The sequence below is a fragment of the Hydra viridissima genome, unplaced genomic scaffold (genome assembly GCF_058129835.1).
Source record: "Hydra viridissima isolate aposymbiotic clone 2 unplaced genomic scaffold, HvirCarnegie_v1 scaffold_13, whole genome shotgun sequence".
Taxonomy (NCBI): domain Eukaryota; kingdom Metazoa; phylum Cnidaria; class Hydrozoa; order Anthoathecata; family Hydridae; genus Hydra; species Hydra viridissima.
In genome coordinates, this window is record NW_028324312.1 from 24,026 (window position 1) to 36,046 (window position 12,021).

The window sequence follows — 12,021 nt, forward strand, 5'->3', positions numbered from 1 at the left end:
CGATTCTTAGATTTTTATTGATTTTGTACAAAAAAAAAAAAAAACAAAAAAAAAAAAAACAACAACTTTTGAAATAAATAAAATTTATTTGCACTTATAGCAGACTTTGTATGCGCCTCTCAAAATATGCAGTAGACTCTTAGGGGTGAGAGGAGAGGTTTTTTTTTTAAGTCGTTAGAGGAGGGGGCGAGCGCGAACGCAGGCCCCCACTACCAGAAATTGTACGGTCGAGTTACCGACGTTAGCGGTAATCGCAGGGGTCAGCCCAGGCGAAGTGCAATGCAAGAGCCTCACCCTGGAAGAAGCCCCATGTTGATCAGGTTTACTTCCCCGTCAGGTAAGTATGCTTTTCCCGTTGTGTGGGCAGCCTCGGACGTGCCCCAATCTTCTCAATTGTGGGTTTTCGATTGCACACCGCATCGTCCCGTTTGTTTGCTTTTTTTTTTTCCTTCTCTATAGTATTGGCCGCGCTCAGCAGTAGTGCAACGCCGAGGCAACCCGCGGTCAGGGCGAGGTAAACCTACGATCCCTTGACCAAATGCCAAAAATCAGATTAATATATGAGCCGGACTATGCCGGCGTACCAGATATTAAACTGATAAGAACAGATACTACACTTGATCTTTTTTTTTTTTTTTTTTTTTTTATTTCCTTTAACGTCTCATCAGCCATCGGCAGCTGTGGACGGGAGGATGTTCGGCGCTTGCCTACGTCACCCCATTTTACGTCTTGTCGACTGATGTTAAAGCCAACCCTTGACGGATCTACCTTGAGGCCCCCGAGTACTCGAGTTAACGAATATTCCCGGATCCTCTGCCCGACTTTAGCAGCTCATGACCAAAGCTTCGCACACCACCCATGACCGCCTCATCGGATTTTTTACACCACCAAGTGGTGCCCGACTTTTCGACACTGAGCCTCATTCGGATCAATACACCATTAAATGATGGTGTCCGACTTTTTGGCCCAGCACCTCATCGGATTTTTTACACCACCTAGTGGTGCCCGACTTTTCGGCGTAAGGATGATGATACTACACTTGATCTTAGCCATTAGGCCGAGAAGCGATACTTTTTGCAACGACTTTGTCCCGGCTCCCTCCCTCTCAACGAAAAAACTTGTGGACATTTGAATGATCAAGTCGATGGGTAACTTTAAGTTTCAACGATGAAAACATGGCTTTCTTGTACTGCATCAATTTCACTCTAAAACATTTGGGCTTTTTTTCAAAAATAACCCAGCTTCTTTCAAAAATAACAAGCTTCTTTCAAAAATAACCCAATTAACCAAAACATAAAAAACGTTTAAAGGCTTTTAAATTTAACGCTGGGCAGCAGATGTGATCAAAGGCCAAGTTGAACAACTGAAAATCAACTCTGTATATGAGCGTCCGACAGATTTCTCTGTCAAAAAGCATTTTGAGAACCTCTGTATTTAAATGTTCTTTTCAACTGTTGTAATGACAGTACTTTAATTCATCACCAGGGTCGCCAAGAAACAGCAGAGTTTAGGAGGACTTGCTTGTCATTAGCCTCGATCCTTTCCCAAGTAGTAATTCCTCACAAAGTCTAAAAAAACAAGCTTGAAAGTTTAAAAATTGGGATGGTGCAAATTAAGTTAAGAATTTAAACTGAGTAGCAAGAAAATATTTTTCAGATACTTTAGTTATTGCAAGAAATGAACACTTTAAATGTTTACTGACAAAAAGGTAAAACAATTTTAAAAAGTGACCTAAAACATCCACTGACAAAATATCAAATGACAAATGGAAAATGAAAAAATTTATGACACTAAACCGACACAGCATTAGGTTAGCAAAGGTAAAGCATACATACCTTGCACACTGTATCTGCATTTTTCCAATCACAAACTCGCAGAGCGTGGTAAAAGTTAATGAGACCTGGAACAATAAGCAAAGTATTTTTTTTAAATATTACATTTTTTAACATATTACCTAACCTAAATTAAGCCTGCAAATGTATTTGCGTACAAATTAGAAGCTCAGGATTGATGGAGAATAAACTTAAAAATATAATTCCCAAGTCAGTTAAAAGGATGTTTACTTGTTGGCTAAAGGTCAACTTTTTCAAACTATCACTTTTAAAAAATGGTTCTGGTAAACTATCGAAGAAACATGACTTACCTTTTTCTTGAAACTTTAACTGCTTCAATATTATATGCTCTGCTAACCTAACTTAACCCTTAACCTTGCCCCAGGACAACACTCAAAATTCTCTTTCAATAACTTATTTTCAATAATCAGACTTGCTACCTGAGGCTGAGTTAACTTTAGCAGTAACTCTATAAAACATAATGTGAGAAAGCCAAACAAAAGGTTCAGTTCAAAATGTAATGAGTATGTAATTTTTTTAAAATTTTATCGCATATCTTTAATCGAATTAAAGGGATCATTCCAAAGAAGCTATAGATTGTCCAGTGAAAAGCATACCTAATTAAGCATTACTTTATTGGGGTTGTGTCAGTATAACTGTAAATGAAACAAAGCTATGAACAAACTAAAGAAATAGGTAAAAGTCTTAGAAAGATCCTATTTCTGTTTCACTCACCAATAAAATCAAGAAGAATTTCCCACTTCTTATTCATTGAGTGGGATGCTCTAAAGAGTATTGCAACTTGCATTCTGGATAATCCAGGAACTCAGAACAAACTCTGTAACTGCACTCATGAAAGTCTTTTGTGACTACTCCTTCATAAAGTTGATGCTTCTAAAAATGAAAATTTATTTTTGAAAGGATTTTTTCATCAGAAACTATTCTTAAGTATTTGAAGACTTGAAAAAGTAAAGTGGGCACAACAATAGGGGTTAAACTGCTTCAAATTTTAAAACACAAACACCAAAATAAGGTGAAAAGATTGAAAATAAAATAGCACAGTACTTTTTATTACCTTAAAGCATTCTTGAAAAATCGTTAAAAAAACTGTGTGAACTCCTCTAAACTTGTCACTTGTCTTGGTTTTGGCATCAGCTACTGTATGAGAAGATAAAACAGGATTTAATTTGTTTAGTTTCCCTTTTTTTTATTTTCTTTTTTTTTTTCGAAACAAGCTAAAAGCACCTTTTCTGCTCTTGACGCTACGCCAACACCAAAAATTTCAGTAGGACTGCGCGTAACCACTGCACCGTTGTTAAACTCAATGATATGCACTTTACCGCAAAATTAACGCACCACTTATAAATTCCGACTTATTTTGAAAAATATTACGTATTTCCCGGATTTATCAAATACAAAGTCGATAATAATGTTTATTGTGACGTCATTTGTAGGCTTTATTCCGTTTTAGTTTCCAAATTGTAGCAGCTTTTCATAAGCAGCACGTTTTGCTGTAACTAAACCTCACTTTTAAAAGAAAAGTATGTATAAAGTTAGTATGAACAGATGTGTTGCTCAATGATAACTGTCATTTGAGCAACACGTCTGTTCTGACTTCTCAACGATACATAAGCTGACATTTTAAAACCTTTTTTGGTACCTCTTGCATCGTTCATGGGAGATGGATTCCTTCTTATGTAAGATAATGCTAGACCACATACGGCGCATGTTGTTACTGAATACTTACAAAATGCTACTATTCAAGTTTTGGAGTGGCCGGCTTGCAGTCCAGATATGAACCCAATAGAGCATCTTTGGGGCATAATGGCACGCTGTGTTAGAAGTCAACATCCACCACCTAGACGAGTTGCGACAAAGTCTTATCCGCGTATGTGAAGATATCCTTCAAGAAACGATTACACCTCTAATTAAAAGAAATCCACGGTGCTGTCTGGCTGCAACAACATCAAGATGTGGCAACACTAGATATTGATAAGTCAAAAATGTTACATTTTAAGCTGTATTAGTGTGCATAACAACAATAATCATCTTAGTTTATTTTGTTACTTACCTTAATTTTATTACTTACCATATTTCTAGTTTTAGTTTGTTTTTCTTTCTTTTCTTTTCTTTTCTCACCATCCTCAAAGTCGCTTTTATTATTATCATCGAAATAACTGTGTTCATGTGTTCTATTCTTAACACGTTTGTCAAAATATATGACCACAATTAAAATAAATCGAAATGTATGTGGTGCGTTAATTTTGCGGTTAAGTGTATATTAACTAGATATTTAACTCGCGCTTTCGCAGTGAAGCATATTTTTTTGCCAAGCAAGTTTTTTTTTGCCAGCCAGAATCATAAAAACATCGATTAAAACAAACGAATTATTGTCAGTTTAAATAAAGAGGCTACCGGCTTTAAAAACTTAAAAAACTTGCTTCACAATTTCTTACGAAATTTATTTGAAGTTTTACATCTAGTTAGTATAAATATCATTGGTTTAGCTAAGAGCATAGTAACGGTTTCTGCTTACTCGCGCAGCCTAGTAAGATGGGTGCACCGCGGACGCTCAGTTGCGAATTCTTTCTTTTTTTTTTTTATCATTCCCCTTCCCGAAACCCCGAAATGAACGAAATGCGATTGGCAAGTATTTGATGCATACCTTAATACACAGTGACTAAATTGTAGTATGTGTTTTTTCCGTGCCGAAACTCTGGTCGGAAGACAGTGCATCTTTTTAGATATTTTAGAGCTTGTGGGTTATCACTAGTACCCAAGCCTTTTTATGAGTCATTAAAAAAAAATTTACAAACAAAACTGTATTCTTCTTCTTCTTTTTTTTTCCGATTGTGATCAGATTATGATTTGTACTGACGATATTACACTGTGTCTACTTCCTCGGTCTTATTTTCTTACAAACATTAACAACATTTGTAGTTTCGTAACTATCCCATTGACCCTTTCATGCACCAATTATTTTTCCATAACTAACATAATCCATAAAAAATCATCTACAAAATGACAGCGGTACTATTAACTGTTTTAATTAGACTTTTTCTACACCTTGATACATTTTGATAGCTTTACAGAACGTCAGTTTTCTTTACCCGTTGATGTAACAATTTTGCTGACAACATTTGAATACTTTGAACACTTTGCCAACGCATTAAATATTCTTGCAGTCGTACTATCTTGCGTGTTTGTGATCCCCACCACTATTGAGTTTGCGTGGCAGCATAGGTATAGCGACAATCGACTAATGGATTTTTAGAAGCCAGCGTTGCTCATACACTTTCAAAAGTAGAACTGCTCTCACTAAGATTAGTCGCGCTGGTGCTATTTCATGCGCTCCAGTTAAAAAGGAGCGCCAAGCTACCGGTTGCTAAAAAACCCGCGGTAAAGAAAGCTGAAACAGCACCTAAGAAGAAAGTCGCTGCAAAGAGTGCCACCGCAAAAGTGGACAAGAAATAACCTGTACTGCTCAATCCTTCATCAAACGGCTATTTTCATAGGTACACATTTCTTTAAAACGTTGCGCGGCATTTAGGACTTTGTCAGGTAGTAACAATTACACTAATTGAGTTTGAAAGTCACAGTAACCTCACCGGTAACTGCTCCGTGCTTTTTAGGTCGATGTATATTCTAGAAAAGGGGAGTTTGAGAGCAATTTTGAAGAAGAAAAAAAAAGGTTTTAAGTTGTTCATAGCCTAGGACGGATGCAGCAGTTTAAGTGTTTTATTTTAGCAGCTAGTTTAGCTATTCTGCACTTGGCATTGTTTGCACAATTAAATATAGCGATTGCAACAGATATTTTCATTTGAACCTATTTCGTTAATGCGTCTAATGTTTTTAAAAGATGCGTGGCTATAAAAATAGCCGTTTGAGCGGATTTTGATCTACTTACTGCTGGTGTACTTGGTAACAGCCTTGGTGCCTTCGCTCACTGCGTGTTTAGCAAGTTCACCGGGAAGTAAAAGGCGCACGGCGGTTTGAATTTCACGCGAAGAGATCGTAGATTTCTTATTTTGAAGGGCGAGCCGCGAAGCTTCAGAAGCAATTCTTTCGAAAATGTCGTTCACGAAAGAATTCATGATGCTCATTGCTTTAGAAGAAACACCGACATCAGGGTGAACTTGCTTCAGGACGTTGTAAATGTAAATGGCATAAGACTCTCGTCTCTTTCTCTTGCGCTTCTTGTCACCAGTTCCAGCGATTTTACCACCTTTCTTACCGGCGCGCTTCTCGCCTTTTTTCGCCACCTTTGGCGCTTGTTTTCCTCCGGTTTTTTGTGCGTCTGACATTTCGACGGGCCTAACAGTAAAAATTCTTTTCGTTTGTTTTCATTGCATTGCAACTGGATTTAATTTAAGATAAAGTTGTAGCCTCCAACTTGAAAACTCTTGCGTCATATGCACTTCTATTGGTTCTTAAAAGATTAAGTTGTTTGAGCATCGTTTATTTCTTTTTTACTATTGGTTAAAAAAAGGTTGACTTTGAGACCACTCTATTTTGATAAGAATAGCAAACTTTTTGCTGTTTAAAATAAAAAAAAGGCGCACGAGATCTCTGGTCCGTCTGTCTGTCTCTGCTTGTGTTAGAAAATAAAATGTCAGGACGTGGAAAAGGAGGAAAAGCTAAGGCCAAGGCAAAAACTCGATCTTTTAGAGCGGGTCTTCAGTTTCCTGTTGGTCGCGTTCACCGATTTTTGCGCAAAGGGCATTACGCCAATCGCATCGGTTCAGGCGCACCGGTCTACTTAGCTGCAGTTTTGGAATACCTCTCCGCCGAAATCTTAGAGTTAGCTGGTAATGCTGCACGCGATAACAAAAAAGCCAGGATCATTCCTCGTCACTTACAGCTAGCTGTTCGCAACGACGAAGAGTTAAACAAGTTGTTGTCAGGTGTTACAATTGCGAGCGGCGGTGTGTTGCCAAACATTCAAGCTGTGTTGCTTCCCAAAAAGAACGAGAAGGTTCCAAAGCCAGCAGCCCAGTAAACGGCGGTATAAACAACACAAAAGGCTATTTTCATAGCCACACATCCGTTAAAAATTATTGTTAAGGCGTTAGAAACTTTAAATTTTAAATTAAAGCCGTACACTATTGCCTACGACCATACCACGGTGAATACACCCGTTCTCGTCCGATCACGGAAGTTAAGCATCGTCGGGCCAGGGTAGTACTTGGATGGGTGACCGCCTGGGAACTCCTGGTGCCGTAGGCTTTTGCAACCGTTTACGAAAAAAAAAAAAAAAAGTCGCCAAAGGGGACTCCCTTTTCTTTACAAAATCTGCTTTTTCAGTTGACTCTAAGATACACAGAACTCATCCCCTGCAAAAGAATATGCATAAACACGGCCCTGCCTGGGTGGTGTCGATTGAAAGGGGAGCGACTGGTCGAAAGGTGTGTGAGGGCGCTTCTTCCGTCTCCGCATCTCTGAGGGAAAGAAAATGGCGCTCTTTTTCCTCGCACAAAAGCCAGAAAGCTAGTTTTGATGCTGAACAACAAGGGCAACGGTTAAAGGGACTATAGCCACCATAGTCAACGAGGGCCCAGGGGAAGTTTTCTTAAGGGGCCCTCGTTGTGATCAATTACATACCCAGGACCAATAGAAGTGTGCTCTAGTCATTAAAAATTAAAAACGAAAGTTAATGAAATCTTTTAAAAGTCAAAACTATTTAAATCTTTTAAAAAAATGATTTTTAAAATATCGTTTGTAGATACACGGGGATACCCGGGAATCTTCCCCGTCCTCTCGGCGGCCATGAAAGAAACCCTCGCAAGTCTAAAGTTGCACGATGTCAATGTTCCCTAGTTTTGTCGAAATGACGAAAAGACTGCAAAACTAGCTTTGAAGAGCAAAAATTTGTAAGATTCGTCAATCGTCGTTACGTATCTCTGGCAACGTTGCGTATTGACGTGTCAACTTGCCAAAATGTTTCGGTCGTTGTCGTTTCTTTCTAAGATCAACACGTAGGAATCAGAGCTGTTTTCATGAAAATAATGAACGGTAGTAAAAGAATGCATTTCACCGCACCAGAATCCAATATGCGATATGCATAAATGGTTGACAATTGTTGTTACTGTTGCTGCTGCTGTTGTTGTTACTATTGTTACTGTTAGATCGTTATTGCTAATGCTTATTTTTTTGTGGTCGTTGCTATTGTCAGTATTACTATTATCGTTAGTTTATCGATGCTATCGTTAATTTTTGTTATTGTCGTTATTGTTATCTTCATCGTTGTCATTATTTTCGTTGTCACTATTGATATCGATTTTCTTATTGCTACTGTTTGTTATTTTAACTATTATTATCGTCATTGTTTTTTATTACAGCGACTCGTTTTCACTGTTGTGACTGTCACATTTTGTTCCGCCGTCGAGTGATTTCCGGGATTGTAACCGGTCGATCACGCTTGCTGGTTGTCACGTTGAAACGATTCTCGTCGCTCCTATGCTTATTTGGTTGCCTCTTTGCGATTCTTAGATTTTTATTGATTTTGTACAAAAAAAAAAAAAAACAAAAAAAAAAAAAACAACAACTTTTGAAATAAATAAAATTTATTTGCACTTATAGCAGACTTTGTATGCGCCTCTCAAAATATGCAGTAGACTCTTAGGGGTGAGAGGAGAGGTTTTTTTTTTAAGTCGTTAGAGGAGGGGGCGAGCGCGAACGCAGGCCCCCACTACCAGAAATTGTACGGTCGAGTTACCGACGTTAGCGGTAATCGCAGGGGTCAGCCCAGGCGAAGTGCAATGCAAGAGCCTCACCCTGGAAGAAGCCCCATGTTGATCAGGTTTACTTCCCCGTCAGGTAAGTATGCTTTTCCCGTTGTGTGGGCAGCCTCGGACGTGCCCCAATCTTCTCAATTGTGGGTTTTCGATTGCACACCGCATCGTCCCGTTTGTTTGCTTTTTTTTTTTCCTTCTCTATAGTATGGGCCGCGCTCAGCAGTAGTGCAACGCCGAGGCAACCCGCGGTCAGGGCGAGGTAAACCTACGATCCCTTGACCAAATGCCAAAAATCAGATTAATATATGAGCCGGACTATGCCGGCGTACCAGATATTAAACTGATAAGAACAGATACTACACTTGATCTTAGCCATTAGGCCGAGAAGCGATACTTTTTGCAACGACTTTGTCCCGGCTCCCTCCCTCTCAACGAAAAAACTTGTGGACATTTGAATGATCAAGTCGATGGGTAACTTTAAGTTTCAACGATGAAAACATGGCTTTCTTGTACTGCATCAATTTCACTCTAAAACATTTGGGCTTTTTTTCAAAAATAACCCAGCTTCTTTCAAAAATAACAAGCTTCTTTCAAAAATAACCCAATTAACCAAAACATAAAAAACGTTTAAAGGCTTTTAAATTTAACGCTGGGCAGCAGATGTGATCAAAGGCCAAGTTGAACAACTGAAAATCAACTCTGTATATGAGCGTCCGACAGATTTCTCTGTCAAAAAGCATTTTGAGAACCTCTGTATTTAAATGTTCTTTTCAACTGTTGTAATGACAGTACTTTAATTCATCACCAGGGTCGCCAAGAAACAGCAGAGTTTAGGAGGACTTGCTTGTCATTAGCCTCGATCCTTTCCCAAGTAGTAATTCCTCACAAAGTCTAAAAAAACAAGCTTGAAAGTTTAAAAATTGGGATGGTGCAAATTAAGTTAAGAATTTAAACTGAGTAGCAAGAAAATATTTTTCAGATACTTTAGTTATTGCAAGAAATGAACACTTTAAATGTTTACTGACAAAAAGGTAAAACAATTTTAAAAAGTGACCTAAAACATCCACTGACAAAATATCAAATGACAAATGGAAAATGAAAAAATTTATGACACTAAACCGACACAGCATTAGGTTAGCAAAGGTAAAGCATACATACCTTGCACACTGTATCTGCATTTTTCCAATCACAAACTCGCAGAGCGTGGTAAAAGTTAATGAGACCTGGAACAATAAGCAAAGTATTTTTTTTAAATATTACATTTTTTAACATATTACCTAACCTAAATTAAGCCTGCAAATGTATTTGCGTACAAATTAGAAGCTCAGGATTGATGGAGAATAAACTTAAAAATATAATTCCCAAGTCAGTTAAAAGGATGTTTACTTGTTGGCTAAAGGTCAACTTTTTCAAACTATCACTTTTAAAAAATGGTTCTGGTAAACTATCGAAGAAACATGACTTACCTTTTTCTTGAAACTTTAACTGCTTCAATATTATATGCTCTGCTAACCTAACTTAACCCTTAACCTTGCCCCAGGACAACACTCAAAATTCTCTTTCAATAACTTATTTTCAATAATCAGACTTGCTACCTGAGGCTGAGTTAACTTTAGCAGTAACTCTATAAAACATAATGTGAGAAAGCCAAACAAAAGGTTCAGTTCAAAATGTAATGAGTATGTAATTTTTTTAAAATTTTATCGCATATCTTTAATCGAATTAAAGGGATCATTCCAAAGAAGCTATAGATTGTCCAGTGAAAAGCATACCTAATTAAGCATTACTTTATTGGGGTTGTGTCAGTATAACTGTAAATGAAACAAAGCTATGAACAAACTAAAGAAATAGGTAAAAGTCTTAGAAAGATCCTATTTCTGTTTCACTCACCAATAAAATCAAGAAGAATTTCCCACTTCTTATTCATTGAGTGGGATGCTCTAAAGAGTATTGCAACTTGCATTCTGGATAATCCAGGAACTCAGAACAAACTCTGTAACTGCACTCATGAAAGTCTTTTGTGACTACTCCTTCATAAAGTTGATGCTTCTAAAAATGAAAATTTATTTTTGAAAGGATTTTTTCATCAGAAACTATTCTTAAGTATTTGAAGACTTGAAAAAGTAAAGTGGGCACAACAATAGGGGTTAAACTGCTTCAAATTTTAAAACACAAACACCAAAATAAGGTGAAAAGATTGAAAATAAAATAGCACAGTACTTTTTATTACCTTAAAGCATTCTTGAAAAATCGTTAAAAAAACTGTGTGAACTCCTCTAAACTTGTCACTTGTCTTGGTTTTGGCATCAGCTACTGTATGAGAAGATAAAACAGGATTTAATTTGTTTAGTTTCCCTTTTTTTTATTTTCTTTTTTTTTTTCGAAACAAGCTAAAAGCACCTTTTCTGCTCTTGACGCTACGCCAACACCAAAAATTTCAGTAGGACTGCGCGTAACCACTGCACCGTTGTTAAACTCAATGATATGCACTTTACCGCAAAATTAACGCACCACTTATAAATTCCGACTTATTTTGAAAAATATTACGTATTTCCCGGATTTATCAAATACAAAGTCGATAATAATGTTTATTGTGACGTCATTTGTAGGCTTTATTCCGTTTTAGTTTCCAAATTGTAGCAGCTTTTCATAAGCAGCACGTTTTGCTGTAACTAAACCTCACTTTTAAAAGAAAAGTATGTATAAAGTTAGTATGAACAGATGTGTTGCTCAATGATAACTGTCATTTGAGCAACACGTCTGTTCTGACTTCTCAACGATACATAAGCTGACATTTTAAAACCTTTTTTGGTACCTCTTGCATCGTTCATGGGAGATGGATTCCTTCTTATGTAAGATAATGCTAGACCACATACGGCGCATGTTGTTACTGAATACTTACAAAATGCTACTATTCAAGTTTTGGAGTGGCCGGCTTGCAGTCCAGATATGAACCCAATAGAGCATCTTTGGGGCATAATGGCACGCTGTGTTAGAAGTCAACATCCACCACCTAGACGAGTTGCGACAAAGTCTTATCCGCGTATGTGAAGATATCCTTCAAGAAACGATTACACCTCTAATTAAAAGAAATCCACGGTGCTGTCTGGCTGCAACAACATCAAGATGTGGCAACACTAGATATTGATAAGTCAAAAATGTTACATTTTAAGCTGTATTAGTGTGCATAACAACAATAATCATCTTAGTTTATTTTGTTACTTACCTTAATTTTATTACTTACCATATTTCTAGTTTTAGTTTGTTTTTCTTTCTTTTCTTTTCTTTTCTCACCATCCTCAAAGTCGCTTTTATTATTATCATCGAAATAACTGTGTTCATGTGTTCTATTCTTAACACGTTTGTCAAAATATATGACCACAATTAAAATAAATCGAAATGTATGTGGTGCGTTAATTTTGCGGTTAAGTGTATATTAACTAGATATTTAACTC

At 37.3% G+C, this 12,021-nt stretch overlaps 1 protein-coding gene, 4 non-coding genes and 2 pseudogenes across 5 annotated transcripts; 2 read left to right on the forward strand and 5 right to left on the reverse strand.

Moving 5' to 3' along the window:
- Positions 1–181: 181 nt before the first annotated feature.
- On the reverse strand, positions 182–345 carry LOC149879593 (U1 spliceosomal RNA). The gene has a single exon (XR_016446726.1). It is a non-coding gene; the product is annotated as a U1 spliceosomal RNA (small nuclear RNA).
- A 110-nt stretch (positions 346–455) lies between these two features.
- On the reverse strand, positions 456–672 carry LOC149879594 (U2 spliceosomal RNA; annotated as a pseudogene).
- A 5,059-nt stretch (positions 673–5,731) lies between these two features.
- LOC149879595 (late histone H2B.L4 pseudogene) lies at positions 5,732–6,136 on the reverse strand (annotated as a pseudogene).
- Positions 5,738–6,831, forward strand: LOC149879596 (histone H2A, orphon). The gene is made up of 2 exons (XM_090070625.1): positions 5,738–5,867; positions 6,434–6,831. The coding sequence occupies exon 2, from the start codon at positions 6,442–6,444 to the stop codon at positions 6,829–6,831; it is 390 nt and encodes a 129-aa protein (XP_089926751.1). The 5' UTR covers positions 5,738–5,867; positions 6,434–6,441.
- Positions 6,832–6,939: 108 nt separating this feature from the next.
- LOC149879597 (5S ribosomal RNA) lies at positions 6,940–7,058 on the forward strand. Its single transcript, XR_016446542.1, has one exon. It is a non-coding gene; the product is annotated as a 5S ribosomal RNA (ribosomal RNA).
- Positions 7,059–8,492: 1,434 nt separating this feature from the next.
- On the reverse strand, positions 8,493–8,656 carry LOC149879598 (U1 spliceosomal RNA). Its single transcript, XR_016446509.1, has one exon. It is a non-coding gene; the product is annotated as a U1 spliceosomal RNA (small nuclear RNA).
- Positions 8,657–8,766: 110 nt separating this feature from the next.
- LOC149879599 (U2 spliceosomal RNA) lies at positions 8,767–8,958 on the reverse strand. The gene has a single exon (XR_016446638.1). It is a non-coding gene; the product is annotated as a U2 spliceosomal RNA (small nuclear RNA).
- Between the last annotated feature and the right edge of the window lie 3,063 nt (positions 8,959–12,021).